Here is a 26586-nt window from a genome sequence, read left to right on the forward strand (position 1 = left end):
AACTGTATTGTCAAAAACTGTGGTTCTAGTACTAGGCCACGTTGATGTAACGCTAGTGTCTCTGATTTAATCACAAATTATGAAAAATATTTTAAAATGTATTGCTGTATTGCAGCTTCACAATTAGTAAACAGCTCAACCGTCCACTGAAACTTGAATTATTGCTTTGGCTTCTCCAGATATCAAGCAAAGCTTACTTTGCATGATAAGCTAAATTTTTGCCTAATCTTGAATTGGCAGCTAGCAGGGGCTCGTTCCAAAATTAATGATTGGAATATGAGTGGTATTCGTGTAAGTTTCATTAGACAAATTAGATAAACGATGACATGGCTTTCGTTCTGTTCGAAAGACATCTACACTTGAAGGATTTCACCTTTCTTGTAGCTGACGGACAATTTTACTCCTTCACAACGAGGTAAGAGAGAAAAGCCTGGTCTGTTACACTTCTACAGTAAAGAACGTCATAATTCCCCGTTTGGTTCACAAAAATATTTAAATCTTTTGAAATAGCATGGTAATTCTTTATAAAATAAGTAATTTTATGTGGCGAATTGTACCTAGCCATTCATCTATGATGTATTTCGCGTATGTTATATATTAAATATTTTTTTATTTACATCCTATCTTGGCTTGGCCCATTTTTTGGCAGTTATTACTTCATTAAGATACATATCACTTTCCAGTCGTTAGGTTTCATAATGCCAGTTGACCTTGGAATTGCGTTTTGCGTTGTGGAATGGACTGGAATATAAAATTTAGGCCATAGGCCAAACACTGGGACCTATTAAGTCATTCAGCGCTGAAAAAAAAAAAAAATTGAGAATAAGGAGGTTTGAAAGGTGTAACAGGTTGAAAACCTGGCTGTTGCAAGATGAAACAATTGTTAGGAGGGGGTGGAAAGAAAGATGGAAGCAAGAGAATATGAACGGAGGTACAGTAAGAGGAATGAAAGGGGGTTGCAGCTAGGGGTCGAAGGAACTCTGCAGTGAACCTTAAGTAATTCCAGGACCCATTCCTACAGCACACTAAGTGAGGTACACTGACGGCACTACCCTCCTTCAGGGGTTTTGTGTTTTGCGGTTTTGGCATATTATGCATGCCCCTTGATAGACAGGCCGAAGTCCAATCCCTCCAAGATGCACGGCCTCTTTCTCCCGAGATTAAGTGTGCCAGAATAAGAAAGAGAACGGCATCCTAAGCAGTGAGACAAGAAGAAGATCTAAATGTGGGGAAGATGGGAAAATGAGTTTGTTCCCTAAATGACTTAATCTCTGTTTTTGCAAAATGTCATCTGCAGAATCTGTCACTATTATTGTATTGCTATGATTATTGTCATTACTGGTATTTTCCTCTTTTCATTATTACTGTGATTATAATCAATATAGTTTTTACATTTTATTTTTAACTATTCTCAATCTTAGTACGTGTATGACCATTATTTTGACTATCTTCTTTTATACTACCTCAGCAAATATGGATATTGCCGATTAATCTTAGGTCTTCTTTTTTTTATCATTTTATCTTCTGTATCTAGACTGTATGTTATTGTCTATTCTTTGTATATTCCACGTATATGGCCTTGAGCTGAAAATAAAAATTATTATTATTAACTAAATAGGCACCACCTGTCAGTTCAATAAAACTATCAGTAATCCAAAACTAGGCGTCCCAAGTGAGGCAGACCTCTTATCGTCCTCATTTTGGAAACTTTGTTTTTATTATTATTTTTTTTAAAGGGAACATTGGCAGATATAGATGACTGGATGTTGCCTTGGCTTATTATCTACGCATCACCTACTCCGAGGTGCTATAGTAGATTCACATAACCCGTGCATCTGATATGTAGGCCAGTCCCTTACGACGCTCTTGATTGGCTGTTGATAAGCCAGTCACAGGGCTGGAAGCTCTCAGTCTCTCTCGAGAGTTCACATAGGCGGGATGTCTGTTCCACCTCTCTTGAGGGATACTGGTGAAAGACAGACATATCCTTCAGGAGAGGTGGACTATACATCCTGCCTGTTTAAACTCTCTCGAGAGCCTGAGAGTTTCCAGCCCTGTCATTGGCTTAGCAACAGCCAATCAAGAACGTCGTAAAGGACTGGCCTAGACATCAGATGCACGGGTGATGTGAATCTTCTATAGCACTGAACGTGGGGGAAGCTCCATGGGACGCCGTGTTTAATATTAGCCCTCGGGGATCAAAATAAGCAGCCATCGCTAAATTGGGTGGTCAGCAAACTATCAATAAACGTTATCTTCGTGCGGCCGTCTACTTTCCATTTACCATAGGGTGTTTAGTACTACTCTACGTAGGTGACGCGTAGATAACAAGCGAAAGTAACACCTTTTTTTTTCCCGAAGTAAACCCTTACGCAGAAAACCGAAGAAGTGAGAGTGAAATGAAGAAAAAGGTACAAGTAAAGCTTGATTTTGTTAATCGTAGTGTCACACAGTTTATCGTGTTGCCCTTCATTTCACTATCATAATACTGTAAAGACAACACTGTCAGCTTAGCCTAAACACAGAGTAGTTGTATGTATGTGCGTTGTGTTGACAACAGTGTCATGATACGTGGGAATAGTGTCATCAGATGGCCATGGTAGTATTATACAGGTGCGGTAGATGGAGGCGTCTTAGTTGTGATTCCATCTCACAGACAGGAACGTATCTATTTTAAGGGCAGTCCTTAACGCATACAATATATATATATATATAAGAGATATATATATATATATATATATATATATATATATATATATATATATATATATATATATATATATATATATATATATATATCTAATAAAAGGAGCCCATAAAAACATCAAACAATGTAGAGAGAAAAAGTACTATATTTCAGAGACTGCTGTCTCTCTCTTCAGGTATATGAATGAGAAAAGTTTACAGAAAAGGTGGTATTTATACAAGAGATCCGTCCACAAGTAAGCAATTTAGGTCACCCCCCGCTGATAATCTTCCTTTAATCTTCTTAAGCGTTGGTTGAATGAAAACTTGGTCGACGGCATCTGAAACCCACGCCCCTTTTGAGATGTTCATTACCTGCTTCTCTTTTATTAAGGCCGATTCCATCATTTGACTCTTGTAAACCGGCAGTTGCTGCTATAAATTACACGTGACACATTCCAGTTTTTATTCTATGGTTATGTTCATTTATATGGTTGAAAATAGCGAGGTTCTGTTGTCCATACCTAAGAACTGACCATTTGTGTTGTATTAATCTCTGGGGAAGTGATTTACCTGTAAATCCGATGTAAGATTGGTCACAGTCTTGGCAAGGGATCTCATAGACCCCAGAGTCCTTGGGAGATGTCTTTTGTTGGACGTTAATCAGGGATTTGGCTAAGGTGTTTGGGTAGGTAAATGCAAAAGGGTTGGATTTCCCAAGGGTGTGGGTTATTCTCTTAATCGTCTCCAGGTGAGGAATTTTCATTTTATTGTTGGGTGTGTCTCACCTGGAGACGATTAAGAGAATAACCCACACCCTTGGGAAATCCAACCCTTTTGCATTTACCTACCCAAACACCTTAGCCAAATCCCTGATTAACGTCCAACAAAAGACATCTCCCAAGGACTCTGGGGTCTATGAGATCCCTTGCCAAGACTGTGACCAATCTCACATCGGATTTACAGATAAATCACTTCCCCAGAGATTAATACAACACAAACGGTCAGTTAGGTATGGACAACAGAACTCGGCTATTTTCAACCATATAAATGAACATAACCATAGAATAAACTGGAATGTGTCACGTGTAATTTATAGCAGCAACTGCCGGTACAAGAGTCAAATGATGGAATCGGCCTTAATAAAAGAGAAGCAGGTAATGAACATCTCAAAAGGGGCGTGGGTTTCAGATGTCATCGACCAAGTTTTCATTCAACCAACGCTTAAGAAGATTAAAGGAAGATTATCAGCGGGGGTGACCTAAATTGGCTTACTTGTGGACGGATCTCTGGTATAAATACACCTTTTCTGTAAACTTTTCTCATTCATATACCTGAAGAGAGAGACAGCAGTCTCTGAAATATAGTTTTTTACTTTTCTCTATACATTTTGGTGTTTTTATGGGCTCTTATTAGATGGAATTCTGTTGTTAGCAGAACATTTTTACCAGTCATATATTATAAATATATATATATACTATATTATTTATATCTAATAATAGTATATATTATCGTATATATATAAATATATATATATATATATTCTTACTTGACTGACTGATTATTCACCAAAAAAAACAGCATGACAACCACTATTGCATTTACCTAAGAAGCGCGAGGAACTTTAGCCATCCGTCTTCTAGAAGTTCGTGATGCTCTCTCTCTCTCTCTCTCTCTCTCTCTCTCTCTCTCTCTCTCCCTCATTGTTAGTCAGTTTTTATTATTATCATCAAGACAAAATTGTTATGGTTTTAATTGTAACAGAGTACTTAAATGTGTATGTGGTTATACAGAAGTATACAGTTATTTATGAATTGTTTCCTTGATAAAAGGTTATATCTGTTGGAAATTATAAAGGTTGACCTGGACAAGATTTAGTTAATAGAATAGCATCCCTTCTTATGTCCAAAATTAACATAATTTTTAACGCATCTATAAACACAGAATTTCTATTTATTTACTGATTTATTTCTTCTTTATAAAAGTGCTTTACCGCCGCTTGAAGAATTGTAAAGCAGCTTTATAATTCGACGAGTGAAAAGTGATTCCGTTGTACCCAGCAACCGATTTCATATTTGTGCAATTGATGCGTCGTATATCATCTAATATCGAATCTCATTTCCTACGAATTATGCATTCATTAATTCGAAAATTCGTCATTGAAGAGGAATTTTCGTAATGAATTCATTTCGATGCGTTCTTTGTGAAATGAATTTCATTAACAATTATTTATGTACATTTTTTTTGCAGAAGCTTTTATATATTAGCAAAATGGATGTTAAACCATTCGTTAATGATTTTTTCTCATTGGCATTCGACGCCCCTTTCTTTTAACTCGAATGACAATCGTATAAACAAACACCAAATGTAAAGGTGAGTTGAACCTTCCTCACGTCGCACCAACCTCTGTCTCAACCTCAGACCACAGACTCAACCTCACTCAACCTGCAGATCGCCTTTCCTTTCTAGTATCAATTAACCTCAGGGCTACAGTTACTTATACTTCCTAACTTTTCGCATACCTCCTTAGGAACAAGAGCCCCAGCTGAGTTCCAGCTCCGCTTCATCTCGGAGCAAGTTATCATCTCCAACCCCATTCAACCTCAAGATCGAACCCTCCTCCCAACAACACTCAACCTCAAGATCGAACCCTTTCTCCATCCTACTCAGCCTCAAGATCAAACCCTCTCCCAACCCCACTCAACTTCAAGATCAAACTCTCCTCCCTGCCCCATATAACCTCTGAATCAAACCCGTTACCAATCCCACTCAACCTGAATATCAAACCTTCCTCCCAACCCCACTTTACCTCAAGATTCATCCCTCCCTAACCCCACTCACCCAAGGATCAAACCCTCTACAACCCTGCTCAATCTCAATATCAAACCCTCCCCTACATCACAAGGGATCACCCTCTAAACCCTGCTCATCAAATAATCAAACCCTCCCCTACATCACTCACCCAAAGATCAAACCCTCTACAACCCCACTCAACCTCAAGATAAAACGCTCCCCCAGCCCCAACTCACCCAATGATCAAACCCTCTATAACCCAGCCCTATTCAATCTCTAGATCCAACTGTATCCAATCCAATTCAACCTCAACATCAATCCTTCTTCACAACCCCACTTAACCCCAAGATCAAACCTTCCTCACAACCCCACTCAACCCCAAAATCAAACCACCTCTCAAAGCGACTTTACTTCAAGTAAAAACTCTCCTCCCAACCCTACTTAACTTGAAAGTTCAAAACCCTCCTCAAATCACAACTCACTCCAAATCCCAAACCCTCCAATCAACCCTTGTCTCAACCTTGAAATGATTTCAAACCCTCCTGAACCCTAACCTCAACCTCAGATCAAACCCTCCCTAAAACTCAAGACTCAAACCTCCAAGATCAAAAAACCCGTCCCTTAACCCCACTTCAACCTCAAGATCAAACCCTCCCTTCAAACCCTACTCAACCATCAAGATCAAACCTCAAACCCAACCCCAATCCCATAGCTCAAGATCAAACCCCTCCATGCTACCCCTAACCGTTCAACCTCAAGGATCAAAGCCCTCCCACTCAACCCCAATCATCCTCAAGATCCAAAACCCTCATTCTACCCTACTTCAAACCTCAAGACAAACTTCCTCAACCCTTCAACCCCCAATCTAAACTCAAGATCCAAACCCTCCTCAAGACTCAAAAAAAACCTTTTCAAGCAAAATCCCGAAAACTCTCACTCAACCCCAATCATACTCAAGATCAAACCCTCCATCTACCCTACTCAACCTCAAGATCAAACCCTCACTCAACCCCAATCATCCTCAAGATCAAACCCTCCATCTACCCTACTCAACCTCAAGATCAAACTCTCACTCAACCCCAATCATACTCAAGATCAAACCCTCCCTCAACCCTACTCAACCTCAAGATCAAACTCTCACTCAACCCCAATCATACTCAAGATCAAACCCTCCCTCAACCCTACTCAACCTCAAGATCAAACCCTCACTCAACCCCAATCATACTCAAGATCAAACCCTCCCTCAACCCTACTCAACCTCAAGATCAAACTCTCACTCAACCCTACTCAACCTCAAGATCAAACCCTCACTCAACCCCAATCATACTCAAGATCAAACCTTCCCTCAACCCTACTCAACCTCAAGATCAAACCCTCCCTCAACCCTACTCAACCTCAAGATCAAACCCCACACAACCCCAATCATCCTCAAGATCAAACCCTCCATCTACCCTACTCAACCTCAAGGTCAAAGCCTCACTCAACCCCAATCATACTCAAGATCAAACACTCCTTCAACCCTACACAACCTCAAGATCAAACCCCCACTCAACCCCAGTCATCCTCAAGATCAAACCCTCCATCTACCTTACTCAACCTCAACATCAAACCCCAACTCTACCCCAATCATCCTCAAGATCAAAACACTCCCTCAACCCTACAAAACCTCAAGATCAAACCCTCCATCTACCCTACTTAACCTCAAGATCAAACCCTTACTCAACCCCAATAATCCTCAAGATCAAAACACTCCCTCAACCCTACTCAACCTCAAGACCAAACCCTCACTCAACCCCAATCATCTTTAAGGTCAAACCCTCCCTCAACCCTAATCAATCTCAAGATCAAACCCCCACTCATCCCAAATCATCTTCAAGATGAAACCCTCCCTCAACACTACTCAACCTCAAGATCAAACCCCCACTCAACCCCAATCATCCTCAAGATCAAACCCTCCCTCAATCACACTAAACCTCAAGATCAAACCAAAAGCCTCTTAACGACTTTCAACCCAAACCTCAAGAATCAAAACCCTCCCTCAATTCATACTCAACCTCAAATTCCCAAACCCCTCCCTTAACCCTGCTTCCCAACCTCAAGTAATCAAAACCCTCCCTCATCATACTCAACTCAAAGATCAAACCTCCCTTAACCACTCCAAACCGTAAGAAAATCAACCACCCCTCTCAATCCAAGTACCTCACCTCAAATCACCCTCTTAACCTACTCAAACCTCAAGATCAAACCCTCCCTCTCTCCCTTCTCCAACCCTCCCAGGATCAAAAACCCTCCCTTCCCCAAACCAACCAATCAAATCCTCAAAATTCAACCAACCCCTCAAACCCCAAATCCAATCCTCAAGATCAAACCATCCCTCTTTGTATTCAACCTCAAGATCAAACCATCTATCAACCCCCAATCAACCTCAAGATTAAACCCTCCCTCAACCCTACTCAACCTCAGGATCAAACCCTCAATCAATCCCAATCATCCCCAAGATCAAACCCTCCATCTACCCTACTCAACCTCAAGATCAAACCCTCCACTAACCCTAATCATCCTCAAGATCAAACCCTCACTCAACCCTAATCATCCTCAAGATCAAACCCTCACTCAACCCTAATCATCCTCAAGATCAAACCCCCACTCAACCCTAATCATCCTCAAGATCAACCCCCGCTCAACCAATCAATCCTCAGATCAAACCCCCACTCAACTCCAATCATCCTCAAGATCAATCCCTCCATCTGCCCTACTCAATCTCAGATTAAACCCTCAACTCACCCAACATCCTCAAGATCAAACCCTTCCATCTTCCCCTACTCAACCTCAAGATTAAAACCTCACTCAACCCATCATACTCAAGATCAAACCCTCCAATCTACCCTACTCAACCTCAAGATCAAACACTCACCCTCAATCCATCTCAGATCAAACCTTCCATCTACCCTACTCAACCTCAGGATCAAAAGCCTCACTCAACCCATCATCCTCAAGATCAAACCTTCCATCTTCCCTACTCAACCTCAAGATTAAACCCTCACTCAACCCCAATCATCCTCAAGATCAAACCCTCCATCTTCCCTACTCAACCTCAAGATTAAACCCTCACTCAACCCCAATCATACTCAAGATCAAACCCCCACTCAACCCTAATCATCCTCAAGATCAAACCCCCACTCAACCCCAATCATCCTCAAGATCAAACCCCCACTCAACCCCAATCATCCTCAAGATCAAACCCCCACTCAACCCCAAATCAATTCCCAAAGATCAAAACCCTCCATCTTCCCTACTCAACCTCAAGATTAAACCCTCACTCAACCCCAATCATCCTCAAGATCAAACCTTCCATCTTCTCAACCTCAAGATTAAACCCTCACTCAACCCCAATCATCCTCAAGATCAAACCCTCCATCTTCCCTACTCAACCTCAAGATTAAACGCTCACTCAACCCCAATCATCCTCAAGATCAAACCCTCCATCTACCCTACTCAACCTCAAGATCAAACCCTCACTCAACCCCAATCATCTTCAAGATCAAACCCTCCCTCAACCCTACTCAACCTCGAAATCAAACCCTCACTCAAACCCAATCATCTTCAAGATGAAACCCTCCATCTACCCTACTCAACCTCAAGATTAAACCCTCATTCAACCCCAATCATACTCAAGATCAAACCCTCCATTTACCCTACTCAACCTCAAGATTAAACCCTCATTCAACCCCAATCATCCTCAAGATCAAACCCTCCATCTACCCTACTCAACCTCAAGATCAAACCCTCACTCAACCCCAATCATCCTCAAGATCAAACCCCCACTCAACCCCAATCATCCTCAAGATCAAACCCTCCATCTTCCCTACTCAACCTCAAGATTAAACCCTCACTCAACCCCAATCATCCTCAAGATCAAACCCTCCATCTTCCCTACTCAACCTCAAGATTAAACCCTCACTCAACCCCAATCATCCTCAAGATCAAACCCTCCATCTTCCCTACTCAACCTCAAGATTAAACCCTCACTCAACCCCAATCATACTCAAGATCAAACCCTCCATCTTCCCTACTCAACCTCAAGATTAAACCCTCACTCAACCCCAATCATCCTCAAGATCAAACCCTCCATCTACCCTACTCCACCTCAAGATCAAACCCTCACTCAACCCCAATCATCCTCAAGATCAAACCCTCCATCTACCCTACTCAACCTCAAGATCAAACCCTCACTCAACCCCAATCATCTTCAAGATTAAACCCTCCCTCAACCCTACTCAACCTCGAAATCAAACCCCCACTCAACCCCAATCATCTTCAAGATCAAACCCTCCATCTACCCTACTCAACCTCAAGATTAAACCCTCATTCAACCCCAATCATACTCAAGATCAAACCCTCCATCTACCCTACTCAACCTCAAGATCAAACCCTCCCTCAACCCCAATCATCCTCAAGATCAAACCCTCCATCTACCCTACTCAACCTCAAGATCAAACCCTCCATCTACCCTACTCAACCTCAAGATCAAACCCTCCATCTACCCTACTCAACCTCAAGATCAAACCCCCACTCAACCCCAGTCATCCTGAAGATCGAACCCTCCATCTACTCTACTCAACCTCAAGATCAAACCCCCACTCAACCCCAATAATCCTCAAGATCAAAACACTCCTCAACCCTACTCAACCTCAAGACCAAACCCTCACTCAACCCCAATCATCTTTAAGGTCAAACCCTCCCTCAACCCTAATCAATCTCAAGATCAAACCCCCACTCATCCCAAATCATCTTCAAGATCAAACCCTCCCTCAATCACACTAAACCTCATGATCAAACCCTCCATCTATCCTACTCAACCTCAAGATCAAACCCTTACTCAACCACAATCATCCTCAAGATCAAACCCTCCATCTACCCTACTCAACCTCAAGATCAAACCCTCACTCAACCCCAATCATCCTCAAGATCAAACCCTCCATCTACCCTACTCAACCTCAAGGTCAAACCCTTACTCAATCCAAATCATCCTCCAGATCAAACCATCCCTTTTCGTATTCAACCTCAAGATCAAACCATCTATCAACCCCCAATCAACCTCAAGATTAAACCCTCCCTCAACCCTACTCAATCTCAAGATCAAACCCTCACTCAACCCAAATCAATCTTCAAGATCAAACCCTCCATCTACCCTACTCAACCTCAAGATCAAACCCTCACTCAACCCCAATCATCCTCAAGATCAAACCCTCCATCTACCCTACTCAACCTCAAGGTCAAACCCTTACTCAATCCAAATCATCCTCAAGATCAAACCATCCCTCTTTGTATTCAACCTCAAGATCAAACCATCTATCAACCCCCAATCAACCTCAAGATTAAACCCTCCCTCAACCCTACTCAACCTCAGGATCAAACCCTCAATCAATCCCAATCATCCCCAAGATCAAACCCTCCATCTTCCCTATACTTCAACCATCAAGGATCAAAAACCCTCACTCAACCCTTAATCATCCCTCAAGAATCAAAACCCTCAACTCAACCCTAATCATCCTCAAGATCAAAAAACCCCCGACTCAACCCCTAACATCCATCCATCAAGATCAAACCCCCACTCAACCCTAATCATCCTCAAGATCAAACCCCCACTCAACCCCAATCATCCTCAAGATCAAACCCCCACTCAACCCTCCAATCTCCCTCAACAGATGCAAAACCCTCCATCTTCCCTACTCAACCTCAAGGATTTAAACCCTCACTCAAGCCCCAATCATCCTACAAGATCAACCCCCTCCATACTTCCCTACTCAACTCAAGATTAAACCCCTCACTCAACCCAAGATCATCTTCAAGATCAAACCCTCCATCCTAACCCTACTCCAACCTCAAGATCAAAGCCCCACTCAACCCCCAATTCATCCTCAAGAGTCAAAACCTCCATCTACCGCTTACTAAACCTCAGGATCAAACCCCTCCACTCAACCCCAATCATACCTCAAGATTCAAATACCCTCCATCTTCCCCTACTCAACCCTCAAGATTAAAACCCGCCTCCACGTCAACCCCAATCATCCTCAAGATCAAAACCCTCCAATCTTCCCTACTCACCCTCAAGATTAAACCTTTACATCAACCCAATCATACTCAAGATCAAACCCCACTCAACCCATAATCATTACCTCAAGATCAAAACCCCCACATCAACCCCAATCATCCTCAAGATCAAACCCCCACACTCAATCCCCCAATCATCCTCAAGATCAAACCCTCCCTCAACCCTATTCAACCTCAAGATCAAACCCTCACTCAACCCTACTCAACCTCAAGATCAAACCCTCCTTCAACCCAACTAGACCTCAAGATCAAACCCTTACTCAACCCCAATCATCCTCAAGATTAAAACCTCCATTTACCTTACTCAACCTCAAGGTCAAAGCCTCACTCAACCCCATTCATCTTCAAGATCAAACCCTCCATCTACCCTACTCAACCTCAAGATCAAACCCCCACTCAACCCCAATAATCCTCAAGATCAAACCCTCCATCTACCCTACTCAACCTCAAGGTCAAACCCTAACTTAACCCCAAATCATCCTCAAGATCCAAACCCCTCCAATTCTACCCTTACTCCACCCCTCAAAGATCAAAACCCCTCACTCAAAACCGCCCAATCATCTTCAAGATCAAACCATCCCTCAACCCTACTCAACCTCAAGATCAAACCATCACTCAACCCCAATCATCCTCAAGATTGAACTCTACCTCAACCCTACTGAACCTCAAGATCCAACCTTCCATCAACCCCAATCATCCTGAAGATCAAACCCTCCATCTACCCTACTCAACCTCAAAATCAAACCCTTACTCAACCTCAATCATCCTCAAGATCAAACCTCCCTCAACCCCAATCATCCTCAAAATCAAACCCTCACTCAACCACAATCATCCTCAAGATCAAACCCTCCATCTACCCTACTCAACCTCAGGATCACACCCCCACTCAACCCCAATCATCCTCAAGATCAAACCCTCATCTCAACCTCAATCGTCCTCAAGATCAAACCCTCCCTCAACCCTACTCAACCTCAAGATTCAAACCTCCATCTACCCTACTACCGCAACCTCAAGATCAACCCCTCAGTCAACCCAATCATCCCTTAAAATTAAAACCATCACTCAAACCCATATTTTTTTTCCCCAAAATCCATCAATATCCAAAAACCCTCCAATCTACCCTACTCAACCTCAAGATCAAACCCTCCCTCAACCCTACTCAACCTCAAGATCAAACCCTCACTCAACCCCAATCATCCTCAAGATCAAACCTCCCTCAAACCTACTCAACTTCCAGATCAAACCCTCACTCAACCCCAATTATCCTGAAAATTAAACCCTCCATCTACCCTACTCAACCTCAGGATCAAAGCCCCACTCAACCCCAATCATCCTCAAGATCACACACTCCCTCAACCCCAATTCATCATCAAGATCCCAAAACCCTTCAATCCCTAAACCCTACTCACCTCCAAGGTCAAACCTTGCTCAAACAACCCAATTCATCCTTAAAAATCAACCCCTTTATCCTACCCTACTTCAACCTCAAGAATCCAAACCCTCACCTCAACCCCAATCAATGGCTAAGATCAAACCCTTGAGCTCAACCCAATCATCCTCAATCAACCCTATTTCTACCCTACTCAACCTCAAGATCAAACCCTCACTCAACCCCAATCATTCTCAAGATCAAACTCTCCCTCAACCACAATCATCCTCAAGATCAAACCCTCCATCTACCTTACTCAACCTCAAGATCACACCCCCACTCAACCCCAATCATCCTCAAGATCAAACCCTCCCTCAACCTCAATCGTCCTCAAGATCAAACCCTACCCTCAACCCTACTCAACCTCAAGATCAAACCCTCCCTCAACCCCAATCATCCTCAAGATCAAACCTCCCTCAAACCTACTCAACTTCAGATCAAACCCTCACTCAACCCCAATTATCCTGAAAATTAAACCCTCCATCTACCCTACTCAACCTCAGGATCAAAGTCCCACTCAACCCCAATCATCCTCAAGATCACACACTCCCTCAACCCTACAAAACCTCAAGATCAAACCCTTCATCTACCCTAATCAACCTCAAGGTCAAACCCTTACTCAACCCCAATCATCCTCAAGATCAAACCCTTTATCTACCCTACTCAATCTCAAGATCAAACCCTCACTCAACCCCAATCATCCTCAAGATCAAACCCCCAACTCAACCCATACTCAACCTCAAGGATACAAACCCTCCCTCAACCCCACTCATCCATCAAGTATCAATCCCTCCATCTACCCTAACTCGCCTCAAGACCAAACCCCACCCCACTCAAACCCCAATCATCTTCAAAGATCCAAAACCCTTCCCTCAAACTCTAACTCAAGCTTCTAGATCAAACCCTCCCCCGTTAACCCCAAATAATCCTCAAGATCAAACCCCTCCATCTACCTCTACTCAACCTTCAAGGTCAAACCCTTACTCAACCCCTGTATAATCCTCAAGATCAAAACCACTAACCCTCAAACCCTACTCAACCTCAAGGACCAACCCACTCACTCAACCCACCAATCATCTTTAAGGTCAAACCCTCCCTCAACCCTAATCAAATTCATCAAGAATCAAACCCCCACATCATCCCGCAAATCAATCTTCAAGATCAAACCCCTCCATCAAGTCCACACTAAAACCTCAAGATCAAACCCTCCCATCTATCTACTCAACTCAATATCAAACCCTTACTCAACCACAAGTCATCCTCAAGATCTAAACCCCCGCCATCTACTCCTACTCAACCTCAAGATCAAACCCTCACTCAACCCGAATCCATCCTCAAGATCAAACCCTCCATCTACCCTACTCAACCTCATAGGTCAAAGAACCTTGCTCAATCCAAATCATCCTCAAGATCAAAACATCCCTCATTCGTATCAACCCTCAATCTTCCCTACTCAACCTCAAGCATAAACGCCTCAAAAACCTCAACCCCAATCATCCTCAAGATCAAACCCTCCATCCCCCTAACCCTACTCAACCTCAAAGATAACCCTCACTCAACCCCAATCATCTTCAAGAACAAACCTCCCTCAACCCTACCTCAACCTCGAAATCAAACCCTCACTCACCCAATTCATCTCAAATTGAAACCCTCCCAGTCTACCCCTACTCAACCTCAAGATTTAAACCTCTCATTCAAACCCCAATCATACTCAAGATTCAAACCCCCCATTTACCCTACTAAACCTCAAGATAAACCCTTCATTCAACCACAATCATCCTCCAAGAGTCAAACCGCCTCCATTACCGCTACTCAACCTCAAGATCAAAACCCCACTCAACCCCAATCATCCCAAGATCAAACCCCACTCAACCCCAATCATCCTTCAAGATCAAAACCCCTCATCTTCCCTACTCAACCTCAAGATTTAAACCCTCACTCAATCCCAAGTCGATACTCAGATCAAAACCCTCCTATCTTCCCTACTCAACTCATACTCTACCTCAAGCTCCAATCCCGCAAACAATACTCAAGATCCAAACCCTCTCAATCATACTCTAACTAAGACAAACCCTCCTCAACAACGCTACTAAAGATCAAACCCTCCCCCCTCAACATACTCCCAAACTCATATCAAACCCTCTCAATCATACTCAACCTCAGATCAAACAAATGCCTCAATCATACTCTACCTCAGATCAACCTCCCTCAATCATACTCACTCAAGATCAAACCCTGCTCCAATCCATAATCAACTCAAGATCAAACCCTCCCTCAATATACCAAAGATCAAACCCTCACTAATCCAAGAGAAACGCCCAATATACAACCTTAAGATCAAACCCTCCCTCAATCATACTCTACCTCAAGATCAAACCCTCCCTCAATCATACTCAACCTCAAGATCAAACCCTCCCTCAATCATACTCAACCTCAAGATCAAACCCTCCCTCAATCATACTCAACCTCAAGATCAAACCCTCCCTCAATCATACTCAACCTCCAAGATCAAACCCTCCCCAATCATCATCTCAACCTCAAGATCAAACCCTGCCTCAATCATACTCAACCTTAAGATCAAACCCCCCCACTCCTCAATCATACTCTACCTCAAGATCAAACCTGCCTCAAACATACTCTACCTCAAGATCAAACGTCCCTCAAAAATACTCTACCTCAAGATCAAACCCTCCCTCAATCATACTCAACCTCAAGATCAAACCCTCCCTCAATCATACTCAACCTCAAGATCAAACCCTCCCTCAATCATACTCAACCTCAAGATCAAACCCTCCCTCAATCATACTCAACCTCAAGATCAAACCCTCCCTCAATCATACTCTACCTCAAGATCAAACCCTCCCTCAATCATACTCAACCTTAAGATCAAACCCTCCCTTAATCATGCTCTACCTCAAGATCAAATCCCTCCCCTCATCATACTCACCTAGATCAACCCTCCTCAATCATACGCAACATCAAGAATCACCCTCCCTCAATCCCTAACTCAACCTCAAGATCAAAACCCTCCCTCATAATACTCAACCTCAGATCCACTCCCAATCATACTCCAACCTCAAGATCAAAACCCTCTCCCTCAATCATACTCGGCCTCAACCTTCAAACCCTCCCTCAATCATACTCAACCTCAGATCAAACACCCTCCCTCAATCATACTCTACCTCAGATCAAACCCTCCCTCATCCATACTCAACCTCAGATCAAACCTCACCTCAATCATATCTCAAAACCTCAAGATCAACCCTCCCTCAATCATACTCAACTCAAGATCAACCCTCCCTCAATCATACTGAAACTCACCCCAACCCCCCCTCAATCATACTCCTACCTCCAAGATCACCCTTCCCCCCCAATCATCCTCTACCTCAAGATCAAACCCTCCCTCAACCTCATACTCAAACCCTCAAGATCAAACCTCCCTCAATCATACTCTAACCTCAACCCTCCAAGATCAAAACCCTCCCTCAATCATACTCTAAACCTCCCAAGATCAAACCCCCCTCCCAATCATATTCACCTCAAGTATTCAAACCCTCCCTTAACCTACTAACCCCAAGACCAAACCCCCTCCCTCCCATCAATAACTCCCTAAGATCAAACCCTTCCTCAATCATCCTCTACCTCAAGATAAACCCTCCCTTCAATCATAACTCAACCTCGAATCAACCCTCCCTCAATCATCCTCTACCTCAAGAATCAAACCCTCCCCAATCATAACTCTAACCCAAGATAAAACCCTCCCTCAATCATACTCAACCTCAAGATCAAAACCCTCCCCTCAACATACTCACCTTAAGATCAAACCTCCCTCAATCACACTCAAACCTCAAGATCAAACCCTCCCAATCATTTAACTTCCCAAATCAAACCCTCCCCTTAACCCACTCACCCCAAGACCAAAAACACCTCCCTAACCTCCTCAACCTCAAGATCAAACCCTCCTCAATCATACTCCACCCTCAAGATAAACCCTCCCTCCAATCATACTCCCTCCAATCCAAACCCTCCCTCAATCATACTCTACCTCAAGATCAAACCCTCCCTCTCATACTTTACCTTAAATCAAACCCTCCCTCCTCACTCTAACCCCAGATCAAACCCTCCCCAATCATACTCCCTCAAGATCAAAACCCCTCCCCTCAAATCAACTCAAACCTCAAGATCAACCCTCCCTCCAATCATACTCTACCTCAAGATAAACCCCCCTCCCATCACCTCCAACCTCAAATCAAACCCTCCCTTCCAATCATACTCTACCTCAAAATTAAACCTTCCTCCAATCATCCAACTCAAGATCCAAACCCTCCCTCAATCCTACCTACCTCAAATCAAACCCTCCCCTCAATCCATACTCTACCCTCAAGATCAAACCCTCCCTCATCATCTTACCTCAAGTCAAACCTCCCTCAATCATGACTCAACCTCAAGATCCAAAACCCTCCAATCATACTTCAAACCCAAGAATCCAAACTATCCTTCAATTCCTATCAACCAAGGGCAAACCCTCCCTCAACAATCAAACTCTAAACCCTCCCAAGATCAAACCCATCCCTCAATGATACTAACCTCAAGATCCAAACCCTCCTCAATCATACTCAACTCAAGATCAAACCCTCCCTCAATTCATACCAACCTCAAGAATGAAACCCTTCCCTCAATCATACTCAACCTAAGATCAAACCCTCCCTCAATCATACTTCAACCCAAGATCAAACCCTCCCTCAATTCCATACTCTACCTCAAGATCAAACCCATGCCCTCAATCATACCTTACCTCAAGATCCAACCTCCCTCAATCATCTCTACACTCAAGATCAAACCCTCCCTCAAATACTCTACCCCCAAGACTCAAAACCCTCCCTCAAATCCATACTCAACCTCAGATCAAAAACCCTCCCCTCCTCATACTCAAACCTAGAAGAGCAATAACCTCCCCAATCCATAATGAAATCAAGATCAAACCCTCCTCAATCATACTCTACCTTCAAGATCAAACCCTCCCCAATCCCATTCCTCAACCTCAAGATCAAACCCTCCCTCAATCCATACTCAACCTCACGATCCAAACCCTCCCTCAATCATCCTCTACTCAAGATCAAACCCTCCCTCAATCATACTATACTCGAGTCCAACCCCTCCCTCAATCTACTCAACCTCAAGATCCAAACCTTCCCCAATCATTACTAAACTTCACGATCAAAAACCCCACCTCACTCACACTCAAACTCAAGATTCAAACCTCCATCAACCCTATCAACCTCCAGATCAAACCACCTTAACCCTACTCAACCCCGAGACCAAACACTCAACCCACCAACCTCAAGAGGCCAAAAACCTTCTCAATCACACTCTAACCCTCAGATGAAAACCCTCCCAACCAACCTACTCAACCTGATATCAAACCTCTCCAATCATACTCCTACCTCAGATCAAACCCTCCCTCATCATACTTACCTTAAGATCCAAAAACCCTCCCTCAATCATACTCTACCTCAAAGATCAAAACCCTCCCTAATCATACTCTAACCAATCAGGATCAAACCCTCAATCACACTCAACCTAAGATCAAACCCTCCCTCAATTCATACTCTACCTCAAGATCAAACCTCCCTCAATCACAACTCTTACCTCAAGACAAACCCTCCCTCAATCATCCTTACCTCAAGATCAAACCCTGCCTCAATCATACTCTAAACCTCAAGATCAAAAAACCCTCCCTCCCTTCAATCACCCTACTCAACCTCAAGATCAACCCTCTCTCAATCATACTCTACCCAAGATCAACCCTCCCTAATCATACTTAACCTCAAGATCAAACCCTCCCTCAATCACCTTTTTTTTTTTTTAACTTCAACCCCCCAAAGAAAAAATTTTCCCCCAAATCCAATCATACTCAACCTCAAGATCAAAAACCTCCTCAATCAATCACCCCCTCTACCTCAAGATCAAACCCTCCCAATCAACTCTACCTCAAGACCCTGCAAACCCTCCCTCAATCATACTCAACCTCAAGATCAAACCCTCCCTCAATTAATACGCTACCTCAAGAAAACCCTTCCCTTCATCATTCAACCTCAAGATCAAAAACTCATCAATCATAATAACCCTCCAAGATCCCCTCCCCAATCATACTCAACCTCAGATCAAACCCTCTCCATCTAACTACCTCAAGATCAAACCCCTCCCTCAATCTACTAAACTCAAAGATCAACCCTCCCTCATCAAAAATAACTCTACCTCAAGATCAAAACCCTCCCTAAATCATAATCAAACCTCAAGATCCAAACCTCCCTCAATCATACTCAACCTCAAGATCAAACCTCCCAATCAATATAAACTCAGATCAAACCCTCCCTCAATCCACTCAACCTCAGATCAAACCCTCCCTCAATCAATACTCTACCTCAAGATAAAAACAAACCCGTCCCCTTCAAATCATACTCAACCTCAAGATCAAAACCCTCCTCAATCATCTACCTCAAGAATCAAACCTCCCTCCAATCATACTCTACCTCAAGATCAAACCCTCCATCAATTCCACTCAAACCTCAAGACCAAACCCTCCCTCAACTTTTCTTAACCTCAGATCACAATCCTCAATCCCATACTACCTCAACCTCAAGATCAAACCCTCCCTCAATCATACATATCAAGATCAAACCCTCCCTCAATCATTCTCACCTCAAGATCAAACCCTCAATCATATCTACTAACATCATACTAACCTCAAGATCAAAACCCTCCCTCAATCATACGCAACCTCAAGATCAAAAACCCTCCCCAATCAATCCATACTCTAACCTCAAGATCAAACCCTCCCTCAATCACATCAAACCTCCAGAATCAAACCCTCCCTCAACATACTAACCTCAAGATCACAATCATACTCTAACCTCAAGAATCAAACCCTACCTCAATCATACTCTACTTCGAAATCCAAACCCTCCCTCAATCATACGCAATTCTCAAAAGATCCCCCAAACCCTCCCTCAACATACTCTACCTCAAGATCAAAACCCTCTCTCAATCCATACTCTAACCGCAAGATCAAACCCTCCCTCAATCATACCTTACCCAAGATCAAAACCCTCAACTCAATCTATACTCAAACCTCAAGATCAAACCCTTCCCGCAATCATACTTCAACTTCAAGATAAACCCTCCCTCAATCATACTCTACCTGCAAGATCAAACCCTCCCACTCAATTCAAAACTCGTAACTAAAGATCAAACACTCCATCAATCAACCACTCAAACCTCCAGATCAAACCCTCCCCTCAATCATTACTCAACCTTCAAGACCAACCCTCCCTCAAATTCCCATACCCTCAAACCTCAAGATCAAACCTCCTCCAATCCATACGTCTAACCTCAAGATCAACCTCCCCAATCAGACTCCTACCTCAAGAGATCAAACCCTCCTCAATCATACTCAACCTCAAGGATCAAACCCTCCCTCAATCACACTCAACCTCAAGAAAATTAAACCCTCCCTCCAATCATTACTCAACCTCAAGATCAAACCCGCCTAATCAAACCCACTCCCTACTCAAGATCCAACCCTCACTAAATCTACCTCTAACCTCAAGATCAAAACCCTCCCAATTCAATCATAATCAAACCTCAAGATGAAACCCTCCCTCAATCAAACCCTCAACCTTCAAAAGATCAAACCCTCCCTCAATCATACTCAACCTAAAGATCAAACCCTCCCTTCAAATCCCATACCTCAAACCTCAAGATGAAACCCTCCCTTCAATCCATACTTCAAACCTCAAGATCAAACCCTTCCTCAATCCATTACTCCTACCTCAAGATCAAAACCCTCCCTCAATCCACACTCAACCTCAAGATGAACCCCATCAAAACCCCTAATTCAACCTCCAGATCAAACCCTCCCTTAACCCTAACTCAACCTCAAGATAAAACACTCCCTCAACCATACTCAACTCAAGATCAAAAACCCCCTTCCCTCAATCATACTCTACCTCCAGATCAAAACCCTCCCTCAATCATACTCACCTCAAGCTCAAACCCTCCCTCAATCATACTCTACCTCAAGATCAAACCCTCCCACAACCATTACTCTACCTCAAGATCAAAACCTCCCTCAATCATACTTTCTACCTCAAGATCAAACCCTCCCTCTATCATACTCTACCTCAACGATCAAACCCCTCCCTCAATCACAACTCAACCTCAAGATCAAAACCCTCCCTCAATCATACTCTACCTCAAGATCAACCCTCCCTCAATCGTACTCTACCTCAAGATCAAACCCTACCCTCAATCATACCTCTACCTCCAAAAGATCAAACCCTCCCTCAATCATACTCAAACCCTCAAGATCAAACCCTCCCCTCAATCAATACTCAACCTCGTGATTCAAACCCTCCCTCAATCATACTCTACCTCAAGATCAAACCCTCCCTCAATCACCACTCAACCTCAAAAGATCAAACCATCCCTCCAATCATTAATCTTACCTCAAGATCAAACCCCTCCCTCAATCCATACTCAAACCTCAAGATCAAACCCTCCCGTCAGTCAATACTCTACCTCAAGATCCAAAACCCTCCCCAATCATCACTCTAAACTCAAGATCAAACCATCCATTCAAACCCTATTTGCAAACCTCAAGAATCAAACCCCAACTCAACCCCAATCATCCTCAAGATCAAACCCTCCCTTAAACCTACTCAAAACCTCAAGATCAAAAAACCCTCCCTCAATTCCTTACTCTACCTCAAGTCAAACCCATCCCTCACTCATACTCTACCCTCAAGATCAAACCCTCCCTCAATTCACAGTCAAACCTCAAGATTCCAAACCCTCCCTCAATCACACTCAAACTCAAGATCAAACCTCCATCAACCCTATTCAACCTCAAGATCAAACCCTCCCTTAACCCTACTCAACCTCAAGATCAAAACACTCCCTCTACCTACTCAACTCAGATCAAACCCTCCCTCAATCATACTCAACCTCAAGATCAAACCCTCCTTAACCCCACTCAACCTCAAGATCAAACCCTCCCTTAACCCACTCAACTCAAGATCAAACCCTCCCTCAATCCACACTCAAACCTCAGATCAAAACCCTCCCTTTAACCCTACTCAACCTCAAGATCAAACCCTCCCTCAATCATACTCAACCTCAAGATCAAACCCTCCCTTAACCCTACTCAACCTCAAGATCAAACCCTCCCTCAATCATACTCAACCTCATAATCAAACCCTCCCTGAACACCAATCATCCTCAAGATCAAAAAACCCTCCTTAACACTCAACCTCAAGATCAAACCCTCCCTTAACCCCACTCAACCTCAAGATCAAACCCTCCCTCAACCCCAATCATCCTCAAGATCAAACCCTCCCTCAACCCTACTCAACCTCAAGATCAAACCCTCACTCAACCCCAATCATACTCAAGATCAAACCCTCCATCTACCCTACTCAACCTCAAGATCCAAACCCCCAAACCCCAACCCCAACCCCATCATTCCTCAAGATCAAACCTCACTCAACCCCTATCATCTTCAAGATCAAACCCACCCTCAAACCCTACCTCAACTCCAAGATCAAAAACCACTCAACCCCAATTATTCTGAAGATCAAAAAACCCCTCCTATACCCTTACTAACCTCAAGATCAAACCCCAAACTCAACCCCATCATCCCTCACGATCAAAACCTCACTCAACCCAAAAATCAATCTTCAAGATCAAACCCTCCTCAACCTTACTCATCTCAAAGATCACAACCTTACTCACCCAATCACCCTCAAGACAAACCCTCCCTCAACCTCAGATCAACATCCCTCAATCCAAATCATCCCTCAAAGATCAAATCCAAATCATCCTCAAGATCAAACCATCCCTCAACTGTACTCAACCTCAAGAACAAACCACTCTATCAACCCAAATCCTCCTCAAGATCAAAACCCCACCCTCCCTCCCTAACCCAATCAAACTCCCTTAAGATCAAAAAACCCTCACTCAAAACCCCCTATCATTCTTGATGATCAAAACCCTCCATCTAATCCCTAACTCAAACCTCAAGAATTCAAAAACCCTCACTCAAACCCCAAGTTCATTCCCTTGAAAAGATCAAAACCCCTCCATCTAACCCCGTACTCAATCTTCAATAATCAAACCCTCCCACTCCCTAACCCCCAATCAACTCCTTGAAAATTCGAAACCCTCACTCAACCCCTAATCATCCCTTCAAGATCAAAACCCTCCCTCAAACCCCTAACTCAACCTCAAGATCAAAACCCTCACTCAACCCCAATCATCCTCAAGATTGAACTCTCCTTCAACCCTACTGAACCTCAAGATCAAACCTTCCATCAACCCCAATCATTCTGAGATCAAACCCTCCCTAAACCATACTCAACCTCAAGATCAAACCCTCACTTAACCCAATCATCTCAAGATCAAACCCTCCATCTACCCTACTCAACCTCATGATCAAACCCACAATCAACCCCGATTATTCTCAAGATCAAACCCTCAATCAACCCAGTCATCTAGAAAATCAAACCCTTCCTCAACCCTACTCAACCTCAAGATCAAACCCTACTCAACCTCAATCATCCTCAAAATCAAACCCTCAATCTACCATACTTAACGTCAAGGTTAAACCCTCACTCAACCCCAATCATCCTCTAGATTAAACCCTCCATCAACCCACCTCAACCTCAAGATCAAACCGTCACTCAACCCCATTCATCCTCAAGATCAAACCATCCCAATACCCTACTCAACCTCAAGGTCAAACCATTCATCAACCCCCAATCATCCTCAAGATCAAACCCTTACTCAACCCCAGTCATCCTCAAGATCAAACCATCCCTGAAACCATATTCAACCTCAAGATCAAACCCTCCATCTAACCTCCTCAACTTCAAGATAATACTTTCACTCAACCCCTATCATCCTCAAGATCAAACCTCCCTCAAAACTACTTAAACAAACTTCCAGATCAAACCCTCACTCAACCCCAATTATCCTGAAAATTAAACCCTCCATCTACCCTACTCAACCTCAGGATCAAAGCCCCACTCAACCCCAATCATCCTCAAGATCAAACCCTTCATATACCCTACTCAACCTCAAGGTGAAACCCTTACTCAACCCCAATCATTCTCAAGATCAAACCCCAATTCAACCCTACTCAAACCTCAAGATAAACCCCAACTCAACCACAATAATCCTCAAGATCAAACCCTCCATCTACCCTGCTCAACCTCAAGGTCAAACCCTTACTCAACCCCAATAATCCTCAAGATCAAAACACTCCCTCAACCCTACTCAACCTCAAGACCAAACCCTTACTCAACCCCAATCATCTTTAAGGTCAAACCCTCCCTCAACCCTAATCAATCTCAAGATCAAACCCCCACTCATCCCAAATCATCCTCAAGATCAAACCCCAACTCAACCCTACTCAACCTCAAGATCAAACCCCAACTCAACCACAAGAATCCTCAAGATCAAACCCTCCATCTACCCTACTCAACCTCAAGGTCAAACCCTTACTCAACCCAAATCATCTTCAAGATCAAACCCTCCCTCAACCCTACTCAACCTCAAGATCAAACCCCCACTCAACCTAATCATCCTTAAGATCAAACCCTCCCTCAACACTACTCAACCTCAAGATCAAACCCTCCATCAACCTCAATCATCCTGAAGATCAAACCCTCCATCTATCCTACTCAACCTCAAGTTCAAACCCTCCCTCAACCATACTCAACCTCAAGATCAAACCCTTACTCATCCTTAATTATCCTCAAGATCAAACTCTCAAATCAAACCCTACCCTACTCAACGTCAAGGTTAAACTCACTCAAACCCCAATCATTCTCTAGATTAAAACCCTCCCTCAACCCTACTCAACCTCAAAGATCAAACCCCCAAATCACCCCAATCATCCTCAAGATCAAACCCAATCCTCTTTCCCTACTCAACCCCTCAAGATTAAACCCTCACTCAACCCCAATCATCTTCAAGATCAAACCCTCCATCTACCCTACTCACCTCAGATCAAACCCTCACTCAACCCCAATCATCTTCAAGATCAAAACCCTCCCCTCAAACCCTACTCAACAAATCGAAAGCAAACCCTCACTCAACCCCAATCATCCTGAAGATCAAACCCTCCATCTATCACTCAACCTCAAGATCAAACCCCCAATCAACCCCAATCATCCTCCAGATCAAACCCTCCATCTACCCTACTCAACCTCAAGATCAAACCCCCACTCAACCCCAATCATCCCCAAGATCAAGCCTTCCCTCAACCCTACTCAACCTCAAGATCAAACCCTCACTCAACCCCAATCATCCTCAAGATCAAACCCTCCATCTACCCTACTCAACCTCAAGATCAAACCCTCACTCAACCCCAATCATCCTCAAGATCAAACCCTCCATCTACCCTACTCAACCTCAAGATCAAACCCCCCTTCAACCCCAATCATCCCCAATCATCCCCAAGATCAAGCCTTCCCTCAACCCTACTCAACCTCAAGATCAAACCCTCACTCAACCCCAATCATCCTCCCCAGATCAAAACCCTCCATCTACCCTACTCAACCTCAAGATCAAACCCTCACTCAACCCCAATCATCCTCAAGATCAAACCCTCCATCTACCCTACTCAACCTCAAGATCAAACCCCCACTCAACCCCAATCATCCTCAAGATCAAACCCTCCATCTACCCTACTCAACCTCAAGATCAAACCCTCCCTCAACCCCAATCATATTCAAAATCAGACCCTCCATCAACTCTATTCATCCTCAAGATCAAATCCTCCTCCCAGCCCCACTCAAAATTAAGATCAAACCCTCCCTCAACCCCACTCAGCTTTGAGATCAAACTGTCCTTCTGGCCTCACTCAACCTGAAGATCTAACCCTCCTCCCAACCCCACTTAATCTCAAAATCAAACCCTCTTCCCAACCTCGCTGAGAATAGAAATAACTCGGCTTCCTTTACCATACTCAGCCTCGAGACTTAACGCCCTCAACCGCACTCAACCTGAAGATCAAACCCTCCTCCTTCTAAAACCACTCTACCTCTAGATCAAGCTCCATTCAGTCCAGAGCAGACTCTCCTCCCGCCCTCCCTTTGCCTTGAAATAACTTTCAACCTCACTCGACCTCGATACCTAACCCGCCCTCAACCCCTCCCACTCCAAAAGCGAGTCCCTTGTGGCCCTTTGCTCTGAAGGCCGGAGTGATTAATCGTACGTGATATCAGATTGTCAGTTGAGCCACGATGCATTTGACTTGTAATTTCAAGTCAAATGGTAACGCGTGAGATTTGTGCTTTCGCTTGACGTTAGTGCGCATGCCAATTTTATTGACATTATCTTAAAATTGATGGTAGTGTTTTCTCTCCACTAGAATTTTTTTTTCGAAAAAATATTTATTTCCTTTGTTGAGAATTTTTGTTATTTATCCTTTTCAGTTACTCTATCTTTAAGAGATCTAATTTTTTTATTAATGTAATTGATTTTATATTTACAACTCGTTT

General features: G+C 43.4%; 3 protein-coding genes across 3 annotated transcripts in view; all 3 read left to right on the forward strand.

The window, feature by feature from the left end:
- The window catches only part of LOC135218875 (mucin-2-like), a 16580-nt gene extending 7387 nt beyond the window's left edge, over positions 1-9193 (forward strand). The window contains exons 2-3 of the mRNA XM_064255322.1: positions 6437-7035; positions 8409-9193. Coding sequence (XP_064111392.1) covers positions 6437-7035; positions 8409-9193 — 1384 coding nt within the window. The remainder of the gene's footprint in view (positions 1-6436; positions 7036-8408) is intronic.
- A 1114-nt stretch (positions 9194-10307) lies between these two features.
- On the forward strand, positions 10308-10988 carry LOC135218876 (adhesive plaque matrix protein-like). The gene has a single exon (XM_064255323.1). It carries the CDS (start codon positions 10308-10310, stop codon positions 10986-10988), a length of 681 nt encoding a protein of 226 aa, XP_064111393.1.
- A 2123-nt stretch (positions 10989-13111) lies between these two features.
- LOC135218877 (sporozoite surface protein 2-like) lies at positions 13112-25921 on the forward strand. The gene is made up of 3 exons (XM_064255324.1): positions 13112-13347; positions 13525-13992; positions 24916-25921. The coding sequence occupies exons 1-3, from the start codon at positions 13112-13114 to the stop codon at positions 25919-25921; spliced, it is 1710 nt and encodes a 569-aa protein (XP_064111394.1).
- The last annotated feature ends 665 nt before the right edge of the window (positions 25922-26586 follow it).

This window comes from Macrobrachium nipponense, chromosome 1 (assembly GCF_015104395.2).
Source record: "Macrobrachium nipponense isolate FS-2020 chromosome 1, ASM1510439v2, whole genome shotgun sequence".
In the NCBI taxonomy this organism is placed as follows: Eukaryota; Metazoa; Arthropoda; class Malacostraca; order Decapoda; family Palaemonidae; genus Macrobrachium; species Macrobrachium nipponense.